Below are 25,067 nucleotides of genomic sequence, written 5' to 3' on the forward strand. Positions count from 1 at the left end.
AAGCGTATGAGCAGTAGAGCAATCAAACACTATGTAATGAGGATTTTCAATCGTTTCGAATTTTTGATTAATTCAAAGGGACACATTAACCGCATCATTCAGTCATACCTTTGCCATAAATGTTCTGATAGAGTTAGCGAACGTTGCACATTGACTTTATACCATTGACAAGTTCATTCCACCATACTTATTGATTTGGAGACACTATGAGCTTTGATATGCTCGATTTTACTTTTTATTTATTCATATCTGATTAACAGAAACTACAATAAAACACTAAGTATGGCTACATGCTATGCTCATCGATTTATAAAATTTTCCGACGACTATTGATCGCTGGAGAAACAGATTTTAAAGTTTTGTAACGGATTGTTTTGTATACATTGATAGAGGGTGGAGTTGCAGGTTACGTCACATTGAAATTGAATCGAATTCAGAATTTTCGCTCATGATGAGATGGCAAATTATTGTAGTTCGCTACACATTTTTTTTTTGTGGAGCGTCGTGTACTGCTTAAATATTTCTTTTTTAAATTGATGAAATCATTCTGTTTGATGTTGAAATCTGTTTACATTTTTTTTTAACCTCACCGATAACTCTCATTAATTTAGTAAATTGAAAATTTACCAGAATTAACGAAGAAAAAAAAAATTGTTGATCTTTAACCCAATTTATCAATTTCGATCTCGTCATTTTTATTAATAATTTTTTGTTTTTGTTTCTTCTTTCAGAATAACAACAATTCAGAGTCGGTAAGTCTACACGAATCTACGCCTGTACTTCCTCACTTGACTGTACGGTAAAAGCTAGTCATACGTTGTATAACACAAGGTAAAAGGTCGAGGGAATCGAGTGGAAATATTCAAATCATTTGCTGATTTTATGAATGAAACAAATTAGTTTTCTGTTCAAAACTACACGATTTGAAATTTACATCACAATTGGGCCTGTAATTGAAACTTTTCAACTTTATTTTCCATGTTATTTACGACATACACTGATAAAAAAGATTTTGGCGGTGTACTTCGGATATGTATGATATACTTCTGTTATGCATAGTATGCGTCGGGTATGTATGGCAAACCTGTCGTATGTAAGTTTACGTACGATATGTGTGCCATACATCTCACGCGTGTAGTCGACGTAGGACATGTGTAAAATTTTGGTATGTGTAACTTCATCGCAAAATTACCTCATACGCCCAACACGTTTGAGAAAAGCACACGTTTAGGATGTTTGTATGGTAAGTATGATGTCAAAAGATCGTACTTGTTGTGCGTTAACATTCGTACACTGTGCATTTTATATTAATAGCAACTATGTCAAGTCCTTTACGTACATGATATGAATGTATCTGTATCAGGATTTTAGGATTCACTTAAAAACAGAAATATTAAATTCAGTCATTTAAATTTCAAAACGTTTTATTCCCTGAGTTCCAATCTCATACTGTTGAAATATCGAAATATTACGCAAAAAGAAGAAGAAGGAATTACGATTACGATTCTCGATATTAGGTCATTGTCATATACCATAGTTCTAATTAGAATAAAAAAAAATATTTTCAAAGTTTCAGATGTGTGTCATGTAAGTAAACGTATAGCATGTATAAGTACTTTACATGCTACATGCGTCGAAAACCGTACTTTTCATGTTTCAAGCACTACTTTCGACGCCCTCAGCACGTAAAATCCATTACATAAATCGGGATAAAAATGAAAAGTCTCGTTTTCTTGTGTTCACACGAAAACTCTACTTTTCATCTTTTTAACCCTAGTCATGTAAAATACTATTGTGTGCAAACGTGCTCCACGTTTACCTACTTCTACCAACGCTTCACAATACAACTATCAATGTAGTATGTCTTAATTGCAACATTGGTTGAAGCGCCGCTTTGAGATCAAGAGGTCCCCAGTTCAAACCCAGCACCAAACATGGAGAAAATTTTTATCTAAGAAAAAGTTACGATATAAATGAATAAAAACACGAAAAATAAAAAAATTAAAATTAAAAAGAACGAAATTTGACGAAATATTGTACATCAAAATTTCATTTTATTTCGTATACCAGAGCAAACGTACTGGACGTTTACTGACGCAGTGCACGTGTACTAAACGTTCCCGAAGTTCGATCCAAAAATAGCTGTCTGCCAGCCAATTTACACGTCCACTACGTACAGTACACGTCCAGCGCGTTAACTTTTCTATCAGTGTACTGAATGGAATGTTAATGCGAAATGTGTTTTGGTACGTTCCAAAACCAATTCTCCAAAATATCGTGGAATAGTCGTTGAAACTGCTACCTTTACTGTTTAATGTTAGACTGAAAATCTACTACTTCACTAGTTTTATTACATACCCAATACCAACAAGAATTTATTGGTGATTTTGGCCGTCGATAAGTCGTTTCTAATCCAGTTTTTGGTGGGATTCACCTCACCGTTACATCATTTCAGTCACACGGTGAATATATTTGTTAAGTAAAGGGAATTTTATTTTGCTGACAATGAGAAATTCTTTTAAAAAACCGCCACCGAAATCTGACGAATTTTCCAGGGGACTTTTTTTATCTGTGTCTAGGAAGATATTTGACAACAGAAGTCGAAACAACTTTCTAAAAAATTTCTTGACCCTGGTGTGACTAGTAGGAGTGGGATGTCATTGGAAAGGTAATTTCATGTGCTTTCAGGCCAAATAGCATCTACGATGAACTATTAGAAATTTCTATTAAAAAAATGCAAGTTTTCGGTTTGTGATCATCTCTCTTTCGTAATTTACATGGGGGTTTGGGACTTTGTGAAAAATTTAAACAAAAAAAATATTTTTAAAAATCTTTCACTAAGATCTTATGCAAATTACGGCAGCAATAACCACACAAGCTTCGAAGAATTTTTTTGAAAGTGATTTTCGCTTCTGGGCTTCCTGGGCAAACATAAAACAGTCCACTGGAAAATGCGTCAGATTGCGGAAGGCTATTTTTGAAATGGATCCCTCAATGCCGTTGTCACGATTTCTTTGCTACATTTTTCAGAAAAAATCTAAAAATGAGAGCATGCATTGACCTTAATAGCGTTGTCATTATTCCACACAGTTATCGGAAAAGGAAAACACCCAGCCCATCCTTGGAAATCTTTTTTTTTTCCTTAACATGAAACAATACCAAAACCCTTCATTAGCCCCTAATCCCACTTAAGCAATAAATATCCAATATATGGTTTTTATTCCGAAGCTATTTTTATCAATCTCAAAATGAATATATTTTTCCGGGGCCATAATAAATTTTATGACAATCACGTACTCTTTATTATAAAAATCTCCGCGCATTGTTCGCCTCGCAGTTCTATACTTTGTGTATGTATATGTTGGCTGCAAGTTTTGTTTCCATCTACATTGTGTTAAAGTAAATGAGAATCAAAATGAGACATTTATCTGACACACAAGTTTAGTCTTGTTCCAAGTATTTTATATTATTATTATAACTGGAGAGTAGTGAATACTGCCAGACGCCCAATACCGAGTCAGTCAACCACACATGTGATAATATATAATAAAATAATGGAATTTTCACTGAACGGATAAGGGTTGAAAGCGAATTAAATTACAATATCAAAATGTTTGCGCTGTCTTTTTTGGTCGGGGGGGTTTATGTGAAAAATGATTTTTGTGCATTTTAACAATTGGATTTTTTTACTGTTTTCATTTTAATGAGTTCAATTTCACATTCAGTTTTTTTTACAGTCTGAAATTCAAAATCGCGTAAAAACAAACCATTAAATTGGAGAGAGATTTCAGTTTTGTCAAAACAATTTCATGTTACTTAAAGCTAATAGTAGAGTTACATCAATGGGTTGTAATTGTAGGTGGACGTAAAGGATTGTTCGTATCTCAATGCGACTTATTCTGAGAAGCAACTAATAATTTCCGATTCAATGTGGGGGTTGTAATGTATTTGTCAAACGTTACAATGCACACAACAGCCAACACGAACAGAACACTGTCCAGTTTTCTTTCAATTTTGCTCTTCATTTCTGACGTTGAACGTTTGCTATATCGCGAAAAATCCGTCCGCAATGTAGTTCCACTTTTCCCTTTCCACTGTAGTTGACAGATTACATAGCCCTCTGTGGCACATTGGTTCGACATATACCCCTATGATCCACAAGCATATTGGACCTTAATGAATGTAAATACCAGGTATGGCCTATTCTTCAGAATCAGTCCAAGATAAATAGAACGCATTCATTATTCATGTCAAAAAAATATGGAAATGAGTGCGTTTGAATACGAAAATAGGTTCTGATGAAGTTGTAGGTAGGCATGAGCGATAATGAAAATGATTATCGATAATTATCAATTATCGATAATCGATAATTATCGACTTTTTTTATCGAAAATTATCAAAAAAATATCGATAATCGATAATTATTGATATTTTGATAATTATCAAGATATCGATAATTCGATATATTCCGATATATCGGTATATTATCATGAATTTTCAGATAAATATCAAAATATAGATATTTTGATAATTATCGAATTTCGATATTTTGATAATTATCGATAATTATTAAATTATCGATAACGATATGATTAATCAATTATCGATAATTTCTTTCGATTGATATTATCGATAATTTTGAACGCCTCCCATCCCTAGTTGTAGGCAATGAAAGTAGAGAACAGGTATGGTCGATCGCCGAATTCGTCTTAAACGCACTCACATTTTATGTCAAAATAATATGAAAATGAGTGCGTTTAAGTACGAAAATCAAATTTTTATGTCCTCCGGACGGACAATCGACCATACCTGTTTTACACTTTGATTGGTTGTAGGTGATGTTTGTTTCAGGTAGCATGAGCATTAAACTGTGCACAAAGAATTAATAATTAAAATACAGAAATTCTATATGAATGAGAAACTGAGCGCCACCTGAAAAACAACTGAATTTCTTTAAGTTTACTCGATTAAGTTAATTAAAGTCCGACTGTGACATTTCCAGATATGAATATGCTTCATGTGTCAGTAAAGGTCAATAGGAAACATTTACTTACTCCTCACAGAGTGTGTGCGCATTAAATGTGTCTATTCGTTATGTGTCAGCTGGTAGATTGACTTATATTTCACGAGTCGTGAATCACAACAAAGTGAAGAAATCGTGTCGCTCTTGTCATAATTATTTAGATGCGTATAACAAAGGTTTACATCGGTTCATTAATCTACCAAATGTTCACGTAAAAAAAACGCACACGATTTTCACGAGATTCCAATATACATTATAATATCACATGAGTCATTTGCCCGTGCTTGTGTAAATAAATTATTCAACGAAATCAGGTCTATTTACTATAAGAAATGTGTTTTCAATTCATGAAAAACGAACTGGTTTTCCTTACTATTTTTCACTCCGGCTGTGTGTATGCGAGTACTTTTTTTTCTCGTCTTCTTTCTTTCTCTCTCGTTTATTATAATACAAATGTTTGTTTAACTTAAAGGTTATCCGGATATCGTGTTATATGTTCTCTACCTAAATCTTTTTTCGATTCGGTGGTGTGTATAAAAATATATTGTTTGTTTATACACCTAGTCTTCATGGATTTTATAGAGCTCATTCGGACGATTGATGAATAATGATCTAAACAGAGAATATTTTTTTAGGAGCCCCTTTAATATTGCTGTTACAAAATTGTATTTTCGTTCGTCGTTTATATTACGTACATATTAGGGTGTAGCGTTTTGCAGTCTTTTTTTATTTTTTTAAGGACTGCGGGTAGGCTCGATGCAGAATGGTCCACTGATCACGAAAATAACAAAAAAAAAATTTTAAGTTCGAAGCTCCCATGCGCACCTCTGAAAACCGACTTTTTGGTCACAGAGCCATAGTGAGAGTAGTTCTGCAGACTGTGTTGAAACAAATTTGTTAAGTGTATATGATAACTACTCGTAGAGACTGTGGCTTCAATTTGGCATATATTAAGATTTAAAAAAATTCGACTCACTGATGGAAAATTACAAAAAGTGTTCCCGACAATGACTTTTCCAGAAATGTTTTCGAGCAAAAACTTTCTAAAATCTGTGACTGGGAAGCAAAAAAGTCGTGTCGTAGCTCATTTTAAAGGGAATTTCAAGAGCTTTCAAACGAATATAGACTCGACGTAAAGTTTCACCGGGTTGCAGATTCATTGACCTTCTAGCGTGTAGAAAATGGTACGAGAAAAACCATTTTTTTTATTTTTCACAGAATTTATGCAAAAGCGGTTCCAAATTGTTCTTAGTATTGTTGGCGTGAATAATCCAGCAATCCTGGGAAAAAATGAGCGATGTAAGGAGAAATTTGACAAAAAAAATGTCATTTTGATGATTTTTCGATCATAAAGTTACGACAGTTAAAGTTGGCCCAAAAGTCGGCTATTTCTCCCCGTATTCTCTATATGCGTATCGCTGTAAAGCTGAGGTCCTCCACATTCATAATAAGTAATAATTTAATCAAATAATTGCATTAGTGAGGTCACAGAACTCATCAAAGTTCACCGAGGTTACTTTGATTTCGAGTAATTTTCCGGAAGTCATATTTTCGTCCGATAATCAGCAAATTTTATTAAATTAATATTTGCCCCAGGAGTATTTGACCTCAGCTTTCCAACGAACCCACACACGCCCGTGTCCTCGTCACCTTACGGAAATGAAATCCGGACTACGAAACCCCAATTTTCGAATTTTGGCCACTTACAACCAACCAGGTATGGAAGATCAAAAATATCTGAGACTGGTTTTGGGGTCTAGGCACCAAGGCCTAACTAGGCATATGTAAAAAAGTCCCGGAAAAAATAGTGCCGATTTCGGCCAGTCGAAATTCAAAAGAATCCCTCATATACGACTCGAATGCTGAAGAGAACATTTCGTTGGAACAAATGTTTTCTTTTAAATTTTTAACGACACAAAATTGAGCAACTTGTTACAAGAAAAAACAAACCGAAACAACGTAGCTGATAATGAGAGAATTATCTACACGCCATGACTAATTTGCCAAGAATTTTCCACCAATTTATCGTTCAATTTAATAACCGGTATAGATAAGCACAGTACAGGAATGTTAAATGCTTAACACTAATTTCACTTCTTATCAGAATCTGACACACTTTCACCGAAACAAGGAGAAAAAAAAACCCGTAAACGTATCCATCACCCGGGCCCAAATTTATTGCATGCGAAAAGTAAAAACAAATTTACATAACCGATAAATCATACAAGCACAAAACTTTCGTTTAAAAAAAAAAGCTTTTTGTGAATTGTTATCTTGTATCATCGAATGAAAACATAATAAAAATGGGAAAACACCCAAAACGTGAAGTATAGTATCGTTATAATATAGCCGAGCCAATTTAACAGCTCTATAGATATTGACTGGAAAAATGGTTCTTACGCAACAAGCAAATACGGTTTGTGTTTGTGTTTGCTTAGTTTTTCCATTTATTTTTCTCCTATTTCACGTTTTATTTTCGGAATTGCGGTTTACGAAATTTTCTCTCGCCATAATTTCATTTTATCTTATCTGGGTCATAGTTCAATGCAGTGGCATGAATAATTTAATCAAAAAAATATTGTGTCGTCGTCTGCGTCGTCTATATTTCCGTCTCTCCGTGTAATTTTATGCGACAAATATTCTCATATCATCCTTTTAGCAATAAACGTCTTATATTTCCCTCATATCTATAAATGCCACCAGATTGAAAATGAAATCTTTCCAATAATCTTATTTTGTCGTCTACCTACCTGTGTGTGTGTGAGAGCCGTCAATGTTCCAGTGTCTAACATAAACAATCGAGTGGAATTATTTGAAATTTCAAGACGATTTGCATCATTTTGTTCATAGAAAAGTCGCTTTATTCGGTTCGGTACATTTATATACGTTTATTGTCTTTCCTCTTCTGTATATTGAGGCGGGTTAAAGCCCAAACGCCTGATAAAAATAACACTTTACCGTTTTTCCATTTTCTCTGGAATTGTTTTTCATTTTAGCTCTCGTAGAGGTGCTGTTATTTTTGCAATGGGAAAATCTCTGTTTTCTTGTGGATTTGAATATTTAAGATTTTTTTGTGTTTTTTTTAAATAAAATGTCCCCAAAAAGGCAGGGACATTCAGTTGAGTAGATATAAAATGTTTGAAACCGTACAGACGCCTTATAACTCTGGCATGGCTTTGTAAGTAGATAAATTGCTTTCGGAGTATTATTCAGCGCAATGTTCGAACACGCAGACGTAAAGGTGATAACGAAAGAATCTTTTGTTACTAAATCTTCTTCATAGTTTTCTATTTTTCGTGTTAATATTGTGGCTACAAAGAAAGTGTAACCGTCGTGCCTCACCAATCCAATTCATCTCATACGTGTTTGTATGTAAGCCAACGTGTACAGCCAGCGTATGAATTGCATTGAGAAGTCTTGATAAGTAGAAAAACTTTCTTTGTTCCCACTCCCATTCCCTTCTTTCAGACGATATTCTTCTGGGAAAAGAAAAGCTCGTGTCAGTAGTTGTCGCTGTTACTTAAAGCCAGTTTAGAATACAACTCTTTCACTCTCAGTTCTATTTCTAGCACTTACATTGTAGTATGCATACCATAGTGACTATGTACCTACAACACGTATAAAATGCTGCCATCCATTCAAACATTGTATGCGTCCATTATGCAGAATATTACATGGCTGTAATAACTTTAAATGATGCAAAATTTGGTGTTAATGTTATTTATCACAACACGTCGCAGTCATAATGCACTTTTTTTTAATGCAAAATTTTTCAAATTACATTCATCCATAAGTAATACCATAACATTAAAACCTTTTACATTACACGTTATGACCGTTGCCCCCCGTTTGCACATATTTCCATATGTATTTTAAACCACTGATGCCGGTGCAGCGTGTGTTTCTAGTCATATTTCATAAATTAAAATGAATGGAAATATGCTGTGCCCGGTGTGACGGACTGGGTGAGAGATTGTAATTTTGAACTCTTTAAAGTTGAGTAGAACCAGCAATCAGTCAAACTGGCAACTGACTATACCTAATTTGGCTGCTAAGTACTTCCAAGACCCACATATTCAGCTTGGCGAAATGGAAGTGTGCATTATGCTTACATGGTTTCTCATCAAAATTCTATTTCCTATTTTTGTAGAACCATTGCCCCCATTAAGTGTAATAAAACACATTTGTTGGCTTCGTTATCCAGAATGCGACACAGTTTCGGATGAGATTGTGAACCAAATTTTGTTGTCGTTTTTTTTTCAACTGCACTGCACATCGTTTTCGTTCTCATGTCGATGCTGTTTTCTAAGGAAAATCCCCACAACATGTTCGGAGAGGGAGGAAAATATTTTTTCCACTTTTTAGTTTACTGTACACGTAAAAGCCCGGCGACTTTATTAAAATTGTACGCCGTGATTTACTTCCACTATGCTGACAATAACAATTACGTGGATTTTTTTCTCTGTTAAATTGCGGAGTGCCAAATGAATTGAATTTGCAGTTGAATTTATTCGGAAATGATTTTTTCCTTTGAAGCAATAAAAATAATTTTTAGTTCAACCAATTGTAAGAGTAGAGGAAAGAAAACTGAACTCTCTCTCTCTCTCTCTCCGATAAGATTTTCTATTAACACCATCACCTGCACTTGAACACTTTATTTCCTGATAACAATAAAATCTGTCAAGTGTTGCAATAAAGAGTACGTTCGGATGTCCTCATTCTGAAAGTGTCTACTAAATATTATCGTTGCATTGTGTACGTACGGTTCAGCGGTTGAATTGTTTAACGAAACCGTTTTTTTCTTGTCATCACCTTTGATGCTATGATTACATCGTTTTCGTACTCATATTCCGGATGGGGTTCTCTGGCTATTGTTGTATTTCTATATCATAACTTGTACTGGGAAATAAGTAATTAAAAATAAGGAAAACAATTCGAACGAAACCCATTCTCTATTTCATTTCTTTACAAGACCAGAACAGTTGATGGCGATTTTAATTTTCCCATGCTGAACTGTTTGAAATTAAATAATATTGGATTTCTAATGCTATCCAACCGGACAAAATACATGAAACGCTCCACACAACATTGCAAACCGACAAAAGTGTATACGTAGTCGTAGAGTCGTAGTAATTATTTTTCAAGTTGTTTTCCTCGCTTTTGTAATTCGGTTCGTATATATAGAACCATACGATGAGGTCAAGTTAATGCAATTGTCCCGCCATTGGTTTTCCTAACCATCTCTCTGCACATCATATAAATATGTGTACACAGCTCTTGGTACACTATGTTGTACTGTACATGGCACACATTTTCCCGGTATTGTTGTCACTAACGGTTTAATATGTACGCTGTCATATGTGTGTACCCTTAAGGGTTATTGGATGAAACGGAAGGATATTATAGTTTACGTTTGCATGAGCTTTTGTTTATGCACCACGCTTCTACAATTTCAATGCGGAATTTATTCAGTTATGTGTACACCGGGCTGGGCTGTTCGTGATATCGCAGAATACACATGGGGTTTGTAAGATATGTGAGACGTGATGTTACAATTGCATTAAGATTTCTTTGCAACTCACTAGCATCACTTCTTTATTCAAATATTGTTTGCGAGTTGCTCTTCGCTTACTTATGGGTGTGCTGTTCGTGTAGCAATATGAATTTCATTTTAACGGGCGTGTAGGTGTTTATTCAAAAGGATTTACATTCAGTACCTGTGAATGTACAAGGAGAAATTGTTTGAAAGTAAAGTCTGTCTCTAGTAACTTTGTCGCCGGGTAATCTCTTAATGTCTGACACACCTGTAACGTTCCACACAAAAATTCAAGGGTGGCATATAATATGTAAATTACCTGGACTTGGAGACGAGGTCACTCGCAACAGGTGACATTTTCAAATGTTTTCTGTCAATGTTCCTTGTTTTCGTGTATGGTACGTGTGTCGTAATTGAATCATTGTTGATTTTCCATTGATCCACGGATATAACTGCGTATAATAGAAATAAGTTGCTGATGCAGTCGAAACTACAACTGAAAAATTACGATTTTGAACAGAGGCCACGAAATGTGTAAAAAATTATGTGATGGGTGGGAAAAGCAACGATGATTTCAATAAATTAGGATTGTTTATGTGCACATCATGTCCGGAGCGATAGCGGAGGACTTGACGCAGTCTAACTTCCAAAAAAAGAACGAAGAAATTTTTTTGAGACGCGGCAACTATATTTAGGCGAGAATTTAAGTTTCTTTCCTTTGGCCTGTATCACCACAAATCCTATTCTATCTTATTCGCGCCTCAAATACGAGCAAAACGAGCTATCACTCGACTATGTAACTTTTAAATTGCCGGAGATACATCGTTTTGAAGTTGGTCATTTTGATAGAAAAGGCACCAAATTAACGTTTTCCAAACAATCAAAATCTTTCAACTTACTCTGTATGTTTCTATCTATCTGTCTATCTGTCTATCTATCGACGGTCGATCTCGGAAACCAGTCAGCCAATCTCCATGAAATTTTGCAGGAACCTCAGGGTGGGCATAAAAATGAAAATGTGATACGCCATTACCCCAGGAAAAACCAGAATTTTGTTTTATTGACCTCGAAGTGGTTTCTGAGTGTGGTTTTCGAGGGTCGGGAACGCGTTTTCGGGTGTAGCTTAGCTGCATTGAAACCTACAGAGGCGTGCGACCCATCAAATGAAAGGTATTCGTAACACGATTCGAACAAAAAAATAATTAAAAAAATCGGGGCAGATTCGTTTGAGCTAGAGTGATTAGAGTGACCAAATTTTGAGCTACTCGAGCGTAGGATGAAAGGACTAATATTTTTTTGGGTTATGAGAGATAGAGAATTAATTCTTCGGCAAAGTCTGAGAGTTTTACGAGTAGAACAGAGGGGCATATGTGAAAAATGTCGAAAGTTGAAAATGGGTGGGTCAATTGGGGTTTTGGAGATATTTCTTGAATGGTGGCAGATAGAGAGTTACTTTCGTCAAATTTTCGAATTTCGTCAAATTCGAATTTCGTCAAATTTTCAAATTTCGTCAAATTTTCGAATTTCGTCAAATTTCGTCAAATTTTCGATTTTCGTCAAATTTTCCAATTTCGTCAAATTTTCGAATTTCGTAAAATTTTCAAATTTCGTCAAATTTCGTCAAATTTTCGAATTTCGTCAAATTTCGTCAAATTTTAGAATTTCGTCTTTCGTCAAATTTTCGAATTTCAGCAAATGTTCAGGAACAGATCAGCAAGAAAATTTATCTGCCGCATGCGACGCAGATTTTTTTGGTAAAATTTTGGTTGTTTCCAGTCAAATTTTTTTTTTGGTAAAAATTATTTGGCAGATGAAGAGAAAAACTAAGCCAGCTTGTTTGAACTAAAATTGGGTGTAAAATTTAATTTTTGCGTAACGAAGTTGAAAGCGTCAACTCTAGCGATATCATTCATTTTAGAAATTGTATTTCAAAGACTGCGTCACACTTTTCTCGAAGAGATTTTTGTTGGGATAAAGAGAAGACTCTACAGTAATCATTTGTGAGTAACTTGGTTGCGCTGATATTTCTTCTCTTGTTCTGTTGTAAAAAGGAAATCGTAAAATTTATTTGCGTCGATAAATTATTTGAATATTTATCAACATTATCTGCTCATTCAGTTCATTTACCGTGTAACAAAAAAAAATCTTCAAAAAATGCTTTATATTATCGAAGATAGGCACCACACCGCACCAGAATCACATTACCATTCATATCCTCTTAGTGTCAAAACTGGTGGAAAAAGAGTGGTAAAAACCCGCCATAAATTGCTTGTTGCGATAAATAATATTTTGCGGTCTACATTATCCAGATATCATTCACCTATTGTCTGCTGACATTTAACCGCTCTGAATAATTTACCCGTCTTTACGGCGACTTATTTCAAAAATTTATGCGACAAAATTGTCATAATCCGTCCCAATTTTTTCATTATAATCCATTAACCTCGCTGTGTAATAAACACGAAACTGGCAGGTAATTATTCGCTAAACTATTGACCTATCACCGTATAAAATCCATCGAGCTAAACGAACCCAACGACAAAAGAAAAGAACAAAAAAAATCGTCGTAATCTTGCACATACTATCTGTAAGCCGCATGATTCTCAACTAAAAAAAAAACAAGGCCCCTTGCCTTGTACGGTAAGCGAACATTACGAGGGATGATGTGATAGGTGAACCATATCACACCTCTATTATACACATAATTCCCAAAAATAATTCATTCACAGCAGAATTAAGCTTTCTCGACAGTCAAGACCGGAGCCGAGCTTAATTTTTATGGCAATAAACCGAAAGTTTATGTAGCAATTTAAAACAAACGTACGTACATGACGTGTAGGTATGGCCATTTTGATGAATTATTATCTATATCGGATTGCATTGGGAATTGGGGTGACTGTGATTCTATACACTTTATTACACATTACATTATGGCTGGGCTAGTATGAGTAGCGTAAGCAAAAGTTGTCTAATTGTATGGTTGAATTTTATGTGAGTTCATTCTTGATGTGTGCGCTCTCCGCAAATGATAGTAATAGATATGGTGAAGTAGCTTGCCGGAATATAAATTGAATCGATTCTAATCTTCACGTTCATTCAGCTGTGTTCGGGGTCTGCACAAAAACCCCGAATATGTGTTTAATTGGATGGAGGCGATACCAAGTCTTACGAGAACCGATGAATAATTTAATTTTTCGTCTTATTGGCATTGTTATGCGTCTCTGAGGGTAGCTAACGTTAATATAATACTAGTTCCAAGTTTGGAACATTTTGTGCAATGTTGGCAATTATTTCGTCTAAACTGTCATAGACAGCAGTTGACCTTGCATGTTTCTTCAACCTCTCAGAAATTATCTGTTTAACAAGTTGTTGCGGTTAGACTGATGGGACTGAGTTGATTGACTGAGGCTACTCATTTCTTAAATGCCTGAACTTCGCCCATAGTTCATTCAACTACGGCTGATGACTGACAGGACGAAATCAAAAGTTTCTGTGCTCCGAGTCTGGTCATTTGTTTGACTGATTCCATTGATGTGGATGTAGATGTGGATGGTGTATACTACGTATAGGTCGTCATCTGGTTTTATTTGATAATGTTATCGTTGCGGACCAGATACACAGGACGCTGAAGTTTTTTTTGTTGTTGTGTGTGTCTGTGTGTTCGTAAATGTAATGTGCCATGTGATATTTTAAATGTATCCCAGAAAATTACTGGAGAGCTGTATACCAAACATTTAATGGAGTTTTTACTTTTGGGAAAAAGTTTTTTTTTTGTTCATCTGTTTGGTGTTCTAATGCTTTTAGAAACTTTTTTTTTCTCTCTACAACCAATGTGGAAGTGAATGCATTGGGGGTTAAGTGAAAAAGAATTTAATGTATGTTTGGTGCCGGAATTTGGATTTTTTTTTTTTTCATTTTATTTTATGACACTTTTAGTGGGTCATTTATTTGTCCATCTGTTGTATCGGGTACGTCGAATGTAGATGGGATCGTGATTACTTCGAAAAGTAAAATTTTTGTGATTTGTTTCGCTTTGGCAGAAATTTATTGCCTGAAACTAATGCTGATGGAAATTATTATCCAATTATGCCCAGAACAATTCGAGGGATCGTTTCGTGTGATATATGACTTAGATAAACGAAAACAGCAAACAGCAAACAAATATAAATTCATAGTTTACCATGAAAAACTTCTCGTTTATTGTATTTGTTGCTTGCCAAATATCAATACATCAAAAACGAAATTAATTACTCGCCTCGAAAGACTTATTATCTACCATATACAATCCACCGAGCCGTTGATATAAAGTTTAATTTATCATTTTTCTTTCGATTGTAATGAATTGTTCGTTGAATGTAGCCACCGCACCGCACACACATGTAACCATAACGTGCGCTGACAGTCATCCACATATATTTTTCAATTTATTTCGTTTCAAGTCAGATGCAACGAGTATTCATGAAACTGTAGTTGGTTTGATTGATGGGTTATAACGAATGGTGGTTGTTCTGTTGTTGTGAGGATGCAAATAAATTACGGAATTGGAATGGGTTGACTTTGGTAAGAATGAAAGGGTTTTTTACACATTACGATTTGTTTTCCATATTAAAACTTGAATTGTAAGTTAAAATCTCACCCTGACCTGTACGCAACTTTTAAATTGAATTACCTGGCGCTGCTTAATATAAAAGTAATGAATGTACGTTGACAAAAACAGGTGCTTAAAAATGCGAAAAATCCAATAGATTCCTATTACAATATGCGACCAATTCGGCTATGAAATAACAGATTTTACGGCGTCTCAACATCAGCTGTTTTATATCACCCCGACTGACATGGATTTTTGCAATCTGTTGATTCAATTCAATTTTGGTCGCATAAACATTTTCTAATTACCACCAAGTGAGACAGCTGCTGCTCAACACCCTTGATGTTTTAAGCATTTTCACTTCCATCTCATTCAATTAAATTTTGATTATCAATTTGATGATTATGAGAGTCATAAGCTGTGTAATTACATCTAAGCTTGTCACCGAATCCACTCAATTATCGATTCTAGTGCCGGTTGATGAAGTCAGAACCATTCGAATTCGATTTTTGTTGAAGATTAATGTGTTACAGATGGAATGTTTCGATTAGAATTTGCGATTTTGTCTTGGTTTATGAATCTTATTTTTTTTTTTTTAATTTTTTCATCACATTTTACATAAATACATTGTTTTCTAAGTTAATATCACCGAAAGTATCACGGATGCTGCAGGAGTTGCCCCTCTGAATCGCTATTGAAATGCGCTGCAAGAGGAAATCGAGCGATCTATTCTCGCCTGTCTTCTTCTTCATAAGGTTACCCAACTTCTTGAGGAAAATTTGAGTTTCGGGCCCAACGGCGCCAAAAGTTTCGAAAGCTAGTGGCGTGAACTCATAGTGTTGTGTTTTGAGGTCTAAGTAATTATTGTGCTTAGCTCGCTCAGCTTGGTCAGCCGCAGATCCACATTGCACCAATGTCAGGTTCAAATAAGAAGAAGCGGTTGTATTGACCACGGTAACGTCCCATATTAAAGATCTACCACGGCTCCAAGGATAGCACGTTAAACCGTCTGGTCTTTTGCCATCACGACGAGAGAGTCCATAAGGTTCAAGGTCGGTGGGAACACCCGCTGAACTGAAGGCCATCGAAAATATTTTGTTTATTTGAATCTTATCCTAACATCCAATTGTAAATGGTCCTTTAAGAACAATCTCCGTACACCAAGCCGGTCCCCTTTTTATTATATCAAACATTGACCACTTCACTTTCGTTCGTATCACACCAACAGATAATGCGGCCCATCCATCCATCTATAATTCAAACTCAATTTATTACTCAATAAATTGTGGCATTAAATTTGCAAGACAAAACGTTTCACAATATTTTCCAAATAACGTCACCCATACGTCAACAAGGGTTTTCAATTTCCTTTTTACGACTTACATTGTTTTATCGAGAAAATTGTGGTATCTACACTTATACATACCAAGGTCGAGGGACATGGCTTTCGTGACAGTGAAATGTAAGAATTTTGAGGGGGGAACAGTAGAAAATGTAAATTGATTTGAAAGTAGACCTTGAATCAGCTTTATAAATAGCCATTTCGTTGTTAGTCGAAAATCGAATGCTTTTAATCGTTTACTGGTAGGTCCACAGAAAGAGCAATATGATGGTACAACATCGACACGTTTTAGCAAATATTATTTTCCCTTACAACGATAATAACAAGTGCCGAGTATGAAACATTCGTAGCACAAACAAATGCAATGTTTGCGCTCATTTCCAGGATCAGTACGTTTGCTTTGCATATATGTCTGTAGTAGTGATGTTAATTTTGGCTACAAATTTTGAAACGACCGTGCAACAAAAGGATTTAATATTATTTTCGCAGCAGAATCCATTCATTCACATCTCTTTACAAATACTTAAAAAGGAAGTTCGTTCATCTGTACAACTCATATTTTCAATTAGATTTCATTACACGAGTAATAACGTCTCACAAATCTAAACCATTCCATTATATGGTTTTACATTAATACTTCATTATAATTTTACAACATTTTTGTTTTGCGCCCTCAAAAAGGAATGTTATATTCCTTATCAGCACTGAGACATTCAGACCATTTCCCCAGCGCCCTACATTTATAACGTTGAGCTCGATTTTGAAATGATGTTAAGATTTCGTAACATTCATATTTCTTGTACACAATAATTTATATAAATTTTCGCAGAATGAGAGGGCTTCGTTTTAATTAAATTCCAAATTATTAACGTGTTTTGTTTTTGACAATGAACATCAGTTCACTGAATTAGAGGAGCATTGAAAACTGTACCGAAATTCGGTTTCAATGTAATATAATTCGAACGAATTTCCATTCCAGCACAAGGTATGTATGCCGGAAGTCGGAAGCGAACATTAATTTATTGCAATTCGTTGTTGAAAGAAAATGGTTTGGATTTTTACATTTTCACTTGGTTAGCTGGAAGAAATAATCTGATGAAATGAGCGTTTTTAATAAAGGAAGTGAGGGATTTTTTGGCTAAAAATTGATTCAATTTATTTGGCATTTCAAATTGGAAGTTGATTTAAATAGAACTCAAACCATCCATCGTTCATAAATTCTAATAAAAGTTGTTACACTCTACTAACCATTTACATGGACTGTGAAGGGATTTTTATGTGCAAGAAATGGTGGCAAAATGAAATAAAAATTTGATTGACTCTCATCACAATGAGAAATGGAATTAAGGAGAAATGGAAAATTATAAAGTTCATCCACGACGATTAAGTATTTGGCAATGGATCTTTATAAAATTCTAATTTATTCCTTAAGGTCAACGGAACCGACTAATGATTTTACTCTGCCATTTCACTTTGCCTCTATTACCATTTCAAGTTTCTCTTAACAGTCCTTGTTGAATAAATCGTGTTACATCAATAGTGGATGGCAAGGACGTTATACAGTTACCCAATTATATTATGACTAGGGTTGTGGGATTCATTACTTTTACATCCTACACACTTCCCACATTCAATTGAACCAACGAATTCAATTTTGATTTTGTCGATTGGCACCATTGACATACAAGTGGTTAGTTCTCATTATCTGCTTGTGGTGGCACCATATACTTTGCGTGTCCAAGCTGTTAAAGAAGTGCCAGGTAGCGTCAATCAAAATTCTGAAAGAACAGTTTAGATCACATCTGACTTGATCGCAAAGGCAGTAAGCAATTTAGAAGGTCTTTTTGTGTTTACTATATGCATTTTACATGCTACATGCGTCGAAAACGGTACTTTTCATGTTTCACGCACTACTTTCGACTCCCATAGCATGTAAAATCCACTCGGGAAGATGAAATGTCTCGCTTTCCTGTGTTTACTGACCTCGGCTGCGCCTCGGATCAACAAAATTCACACGAAAACCATACTTTTCATCTTTTTATCCCAAGTCATGTAAAATACTAATGCTTTTCTGATCTTTCAAACATGAGAAGGAAATTCGTGTGAAATGGGAGAAATGTAAAACCCTAATGAAATACATTTAGAATGAATGGAACGAATTACATGAAGAAAACCAACAAAACCGTTAAAAACGTGTGTTGATTGTTGAGTTTAAATTGGACAAAAGAGCAAAATTCTAATCATAAGATGTTGTGGAACAAAATGACGATCGGCTGTACCTCCACCGTTTTTGATATCCGCTTGGTACATGACATATGCAAGATTCTTTTCATAACATTTTCATTGTTCATTTGTCAACAGATTGTGAAGTGACATTTCAGTGTATTTTTAAGCTTTTCGTGATATCGCAAAAACTGCAGGTTATTTCATTAACTTTGGGAACACGGGCACCAGCCAGTGCATACACTCCACCTGTAGTACGTCTTTTCATGACCGACATTAGTACAGCATAACAATGATTTTAAATAATTATTTCTTGAGTAATTGCCGAAAAGCTGTTCGCGGGACCCTCTGACAAGCCTTCACTTTTAAACGCTTTGCACCGAAAACAAACAAAATTAATCGAAAAAATTAAAGATGCGACTTCTCTAGAATTGAAAGACGAATCCAACGATCTATCACTCATTTGAATTGGAGAACCCGTATTTGTATTTTACATGACTTGGGAAAAAAAGATGAAAAGTATGGTTTTCGTGTGAATTTTGTTGATCCGAGGCGTAGCCGAGGTCAATAAACACGCGAAAACGAGACATTTCATCTTTTTATCCCGAGTGGTTTTTGCATGCTTTGGAAGTCGAAATTAGTGCGTGAAACATGAAAAGTACCGTTTTCGACGCATGTAGCATGTAAAATACATATAGTGCACAAAAAAAAACCTTCTAAATTGCTTACTGTCTTTGCGATCAAGTCAGATGTGATCTAAACTGTTCTTTCAGAATTTTGATTGACGCTACCTAGTACTTCTTTAACTGCTTGGACACGCAAAGTATATGGTGCCACCACAAGCAGATAATGAGAACTAACTACCTGTATGTCAATGGTGCCAATCGACAAAATCAAAAATGTAATTAAATTCGTTGGTTCAATTGAATGTGGGAAGTGTGTAGGATGTAAAAGTAATGCATCCTACAATCCCATAGTCATAATATAATTGAGTACCTGTAGTATTTTATATAACATTTAATAGAATTTACAGTTTTTTGTGTGAATTTTGTTGATCCGAGGCGTAGCTGAGGTCAATAAACAAACGAAAACGAACTTTTCATCTTCAAACAACTTATACTATAGAATGCTAGGTGTACTTGTAGGCTTACTCTTATGAAATCAAAAAGTGTTCCGAAATGGAAATGATTGCATGTGTGCCTCTTCTTATTAGAATAAATGTTTCACGTCGACATTTTGTAAGCAATACTTTGATTTATATTATAATAAATCTACCCTGCTACTACTCAACTCAGCACTGAACCACTCCAGTGTTTGTCATTGAACTTACAACCTACTTTCTATGTAGGATACATATAATTCTGTCCCCTGGAGCATAATTATTTTTTTTAACATAAAATTTGTCTTTTAATGTGTACCGAAACCATAAACCTTATACTTCGTATACGACATCAACATCATCATCGTCAAAACCATAAACTCTGACACTTCATACGACGCTAATTTATTTTTGTTTGCTGTATAACTGCTGATTTGTTCAGCGTCATTGTAATACATTTTTGAAAATCTCTTGACATCTCGACTTAACAACGTTTCGTCATATAATAAATATCCTTCTTTGTCATAATGGGCTTCCCAGCTCACGATCAGCGATTGGCTCTTCTTTGGGAAATGTATAAATGGAAAATGGTTTCTCGGATGGATCAGGCAGTCACTATAAATGACGATAAGATTCAATGAAAAAAGCTATGTAACTCCAGTCAGTTTAATTAAAAATTTTAGCAGAAAAGCTCGTAAAAAGTAAATTAAAGTTTTCCTTTTAGCTTTGTAGCACTGAGCATACTGGTACACATAATATGTTGTCTAAACGGAGTATACTACACTCATGTACGATGACAACAAAAAATGTTATACAATCAAATTATCCGTATGAAAATTCTTGAATGCAGATTTTACAAAGCTTCAGAAGTTGGGTTATTTCAGCTTCACCATCAGAATAAACAATCCGAAGATTAATTTTTTTTCTTTCTCCCTTAACTCATAGCACAAAATGATTTAAGAAGGGGATTTGAATGCAAGAAACTTTTGCTCGAAGAAAAAGTTCGTGAGAATGAATAAAGAAGAAAACCATTTTTTCGTATATTTCATGTGAGTGGTGGTGGATAGGTACGACACATTTAGGTATTAAGTCTCAATTCTCCTCCCTAAATAGAAGCGTACACCACACACACATGAATTGCTTTAAAAAACAGGTTGTTTTTTTTAAAAAAAAAAGTCATCTTGCAAGTCGTCTGGTGTGTGACAATTGTGACTGTGACTTGAACTGCTAGAATGTAAACAAGACTCTATGGAGTTTTTGTGCTTAGTTCATAGTTGTAAATTGTGAATGTGCGATGATTTTTTTTGCCTTGTTGAAATTCTCCATCTATCCAATATTATGTTTTACATTTTAGTTTTTCTATCACTTTGCTTCTCCCCCTCCTCCCTTCCATCTCACATGTATACGTAATATAAATGCTACTTGGAACTAAAAACTTCTGCAGCAAATATATTATTTAACAGGAAAGTTCGCTGTACAAATAAGAAATGTGCATCGTAATGGAAAATACATATAAAAGGTTTTTAAAATAAATTGCAAAATATTACTTTTGAGACCATAAGTATATACGTACACCCATCCACCGACAGAGTGTATGTAATGAGTTTGAAAAGTTAAAAATTGAAAAGATGAAAAGTAATTGGTTTGTCTTGATTTACCCAGTTCTCCATCGATAAAAGATGGATGTGTCACGTTTGTATACCCACTCGTAAACAATACCAATAAATGGAGATAATTTTCCGATTATTTCGCATTGTGACAGGTGCGGGAAAACAGAAAAAGTACGAAATTATACAGTTTTGCTTGGTTGCTCGCCAATAGCTACTGATCGACAGAGCCGGTTTTTCTCGATTTTTCTATTGCCTGTTTCCTGTCGGAAAACAGTGGGAAACGAGCAAATTCGCCGACTGTTTTGAGACCCAAAATGAGTTTTACTTCGCTTACCTGTTTTGCGTGTCCATCTAACTTTCGTATAAACGTTATCACGACTTAATGGGAAGTGCTTAAAAAAAAACGACAGAAGTTTGGGTACAAGTTCCCGGAACAGTGTTTAGACCCGTACGAAGTACTGGGGTCTTATAGGTTTACGCATACGTTTGTAACACGTCGAATTGGACTCCCTGAGTAAGGGGAAACCTATTGTGGTTGTCTAGAGATGCCAAATCCGCGAAAAAAAAATGTCCGTCTGTCCGTCTGTCTGCACGATAACTTGAGTAAAACGCATCCGATTCTGAAAATTCTTTTTTTTTTTCGTTTGGTAATGTCAAAAGACAGGCTAAGTTCGAAGATGAGTGATTTTGGATCGACCCCTCCCGAGCTGTGGCCCAATAAGTGCTTTACGGTCTTTCAACGGTTTTACGGTCAAATAATAGTGTGTTACATACCAAGGATCAAAAAGGTGTGTTTTAGACCCAGGTTCTAGAGTCTTAGTCTCCGCTCCGCTTCGCGTCGCTCCATCCCTGGACGTTTTCACCACCGTGGTCTAAAACACACCTTTTTGATCCGTGGTTTGTATACTATTTTTCTTCCTGGAGTACCAAAGTCACATTCCGAACAAAACATAACAACAAAACTGAACAACATACCGGTGCAAAAGCATTCCATATTAATGCCGAAAGTAATCCGTATGAATGCCTAAAGAAGTCCGTTCCGTGTGCATGTATTCTCACAAATGTCGAAAAATAAGCAATCTGTAGGAATGCCGAAAGACATCCGAATGAATGCCGAAAGCAGTCCGTATGAATGCTGAAAGCAATCCTTATGAATGCATTGTCACAAAACACTAAAAACATTACATTCGCGTACATACAACAACTTGACACATTTGGGAAAGAATAAAGATAGGATCGAAAATGACATAAGCGGGAATGAAAATTGAGAGAAAATAGTAGGGGAGAATGTTGCTCTTTCGGTACTAAATTTGGTGAGTGAATGTGACGGTTTTGGTACTACAGGAAGAAAAAGGTATTTACAATACCGATCGACAAAAAAAAAGTTTATGGAAATCGGATGACCGACTCGTGAGTTGTCTCCCCCTTGGTGTGGGGAAAAAAAAAGTTTTTGAAATTATGTTCTCCGGAGCGTGAGCTAGGTCTCTTGGAGTGAGCTCTTATCTGGCTACTCGGAAGTACAGTGAACGTGGTGTATTTTGACAATATCTCGAGTAAATTTTGACCGAATTTCATGAATTTTTTTTTGTTTGAAAGGTATTAACGAATGTAAAGCGTCGGTACTATTTCCGGTCTCCTAACAAAATGGCTGCCGGCGGCCATATTGGATTTTAGTAAAATAGAAATATCTTGGGAAAAATGATACTTAGAGTGTTTTTGTTAACATGGAAATAATGTGTTAAGTGTGGGGTGTTTCAGGGATTCCATATATGGACATCTATATATATCTATATTCACCTATATTGAGCTATATACAGGCATATAGAGCTATATAATAGCATATTCATATGTGAAATGTTTATTTACAGTGAAATATAGGTAAATATAGCGGTATATAGCTGTTTAAATAGGAATTTATGAACGTTGACTTCGTACTGGACTGTCTATATTGCCTCCGCCAATTTATTTGTATATGCTAACAAGGCAAAGAAAGATAATGTAAGTGATTTTAAAGGGCGAATAGCTTTTCAGTAGAGAATGAATTAAAAGAAATGAAGAGTTTCACAGTAAAGGCTTTTGATACGAATAGGTGTTTCGTACGGGTCGGCGTTAGCTATGTTTTTGTCTCGTTTCAAGCTCAAAAATCGTGTGCGATACATGAAATGATAGGAGCTAACAAGACGAAACAAGACATTAATTTTTAAGAAAATCGAGTTTGTACAACAGTGGCTATTAGCGTGAAAGTAATAAAAAGCTACTTTTCCTGTTTTTCCGCACCTCGATGCAATGATTCTGTATCGATTTCCTTCCTGTCCACTGTTTTTTAATTCAAAATTTTCTCTTTATTATCGAATACATTCCAACGATACTGTAAAACGGTTGACCATTTGCCATTTCCTTTCTTTCTTTTAATATTCGCGGATCTGTCTGAATGCATTTTGCATAAATGTACCTGCTATCGACAGTTCACAGTGTTACACGTATATAACCAGGTTTGTCATTTGATTCATGCCACCATTTTTCCACCGTAAAATCCTGTCGATGCTTTTTTTTTCGAAATTCCGCTGAATTTGCGAATTGCTTTTGATTTATATATGCAAAGCGTTGCAGTGTGTTGCAGTCGAATCAGTTGAATATAATGCAATATTGTTAAATTTCAATCAACGATTACTGTTTATTTGAGGTAAATAATTCAGAGTGAATTTCGCGAATTTTAATTAAAACTGAGGTGTACACGGTAGCTGTTCCTATTTATTTATTTTTTTCGTGAAAAACATTTTCATTGGAAAATAAATATCGTGGAAACTGGAAAGCATTCATTTGTTCCATTTTAAATTACAAATACCGTCGCGTCGCTTTCTAAATTGAAAGAATTTTAATTTCCTTCAATGGTGTTGCTGCAGGTATTTAATTTCTCTTTCACTGCTGAGTAGACACGTCTTTACAATGAAATTCGTTGTTTTTGTGTATTGTTTCTGCAGAGCATCTCCTTGATAGAATCAATTGACTATACTCACACTATTTAGATTGCTTTGAATTGGTTAACAGGACTTCAACAGCTAGCCAAAATATCACCTCAACATTAAACCAAAGCCAATCTTCCCGTCATAGTTCCATCTTTCCATGCATTTTGATTAGATTTTGTTTTTTCCTCAACACATCGTTGAATCTCATACCGGAATACATAAACACAATTCGAACATCAAAGTAATACACTAAATTGAATTCAGAACTCCCGTAGGCTATTTATCTACGGTGCTTTGCCTTGGTTTTATTCAATCAGAATGAACATGTACACTGTATATGGGGCCCATTGCTATAGGTACCGAAAATTCAGTTCTTACACAAAATTGATGTTATGTGTGAATGGAGTGTGAAGAATTTTCTAATTAAATCAGTTCGTTATGCATTTCAATATGTTTAGCGGATAAGTTGTGTAATGTGTGTAGGTTCGTATCTCACGTCGTCTTCACATGTTTTTTTGTTTGACAAATTATATTCCTTTCAGTCGTGTAATGCATCTACTGATTAATTTATTGCAATTTATCTTGCACGAACGGCACAAATGATTGAAATTTATATCGACGTAAATTATGCGAAAATGTGAATTGATGATGCCTACAGTCAAAATTGGTGTACATTGTGC

At 35.2% G+C, this 25,067-nt stretch overlaps 1 protein-coding gene across 2 annotated transcripts in view; it reads left to right on the forward strand.

Moving 5' to 3' along the window:
* The window catches only part of LOC119074111 (syndecan), a 105,489-nt gene that overhangs the window by 48,805 nt on the left and 31,617 nt on the right, over positions 1 to 25,067 (forward strand). For both annotated transcript variants that reach the window (XM_037180074.1, XM_037180075.1), the window contains exon 2: positions 732 to 752. In XM_037180074.1, the coding sequence (XP_037035969.1) occupies positions 732 to 752 (21 nt within the window). The remainder of the gene's footprint in view (positions 1 to 731; positions 753 to 25,067) is intronic.

The sequence above is a fragment of the Bradysia coprophila genome, unplaced genomic scaffold (genome assembly GCF_014529535.1).
Source record: "Bradysia coprophila strain Holo2 unplaced genomic scaffold, BU_Bcop_v1 contig_138, whole genome shotgun sequence".
Taxonomy (NCBI): Eukaryota; Metazoa; Arthropoda; class Insecta; order Diptera; family Sciaridae; genus Bradysia; species Bradysia coprophila.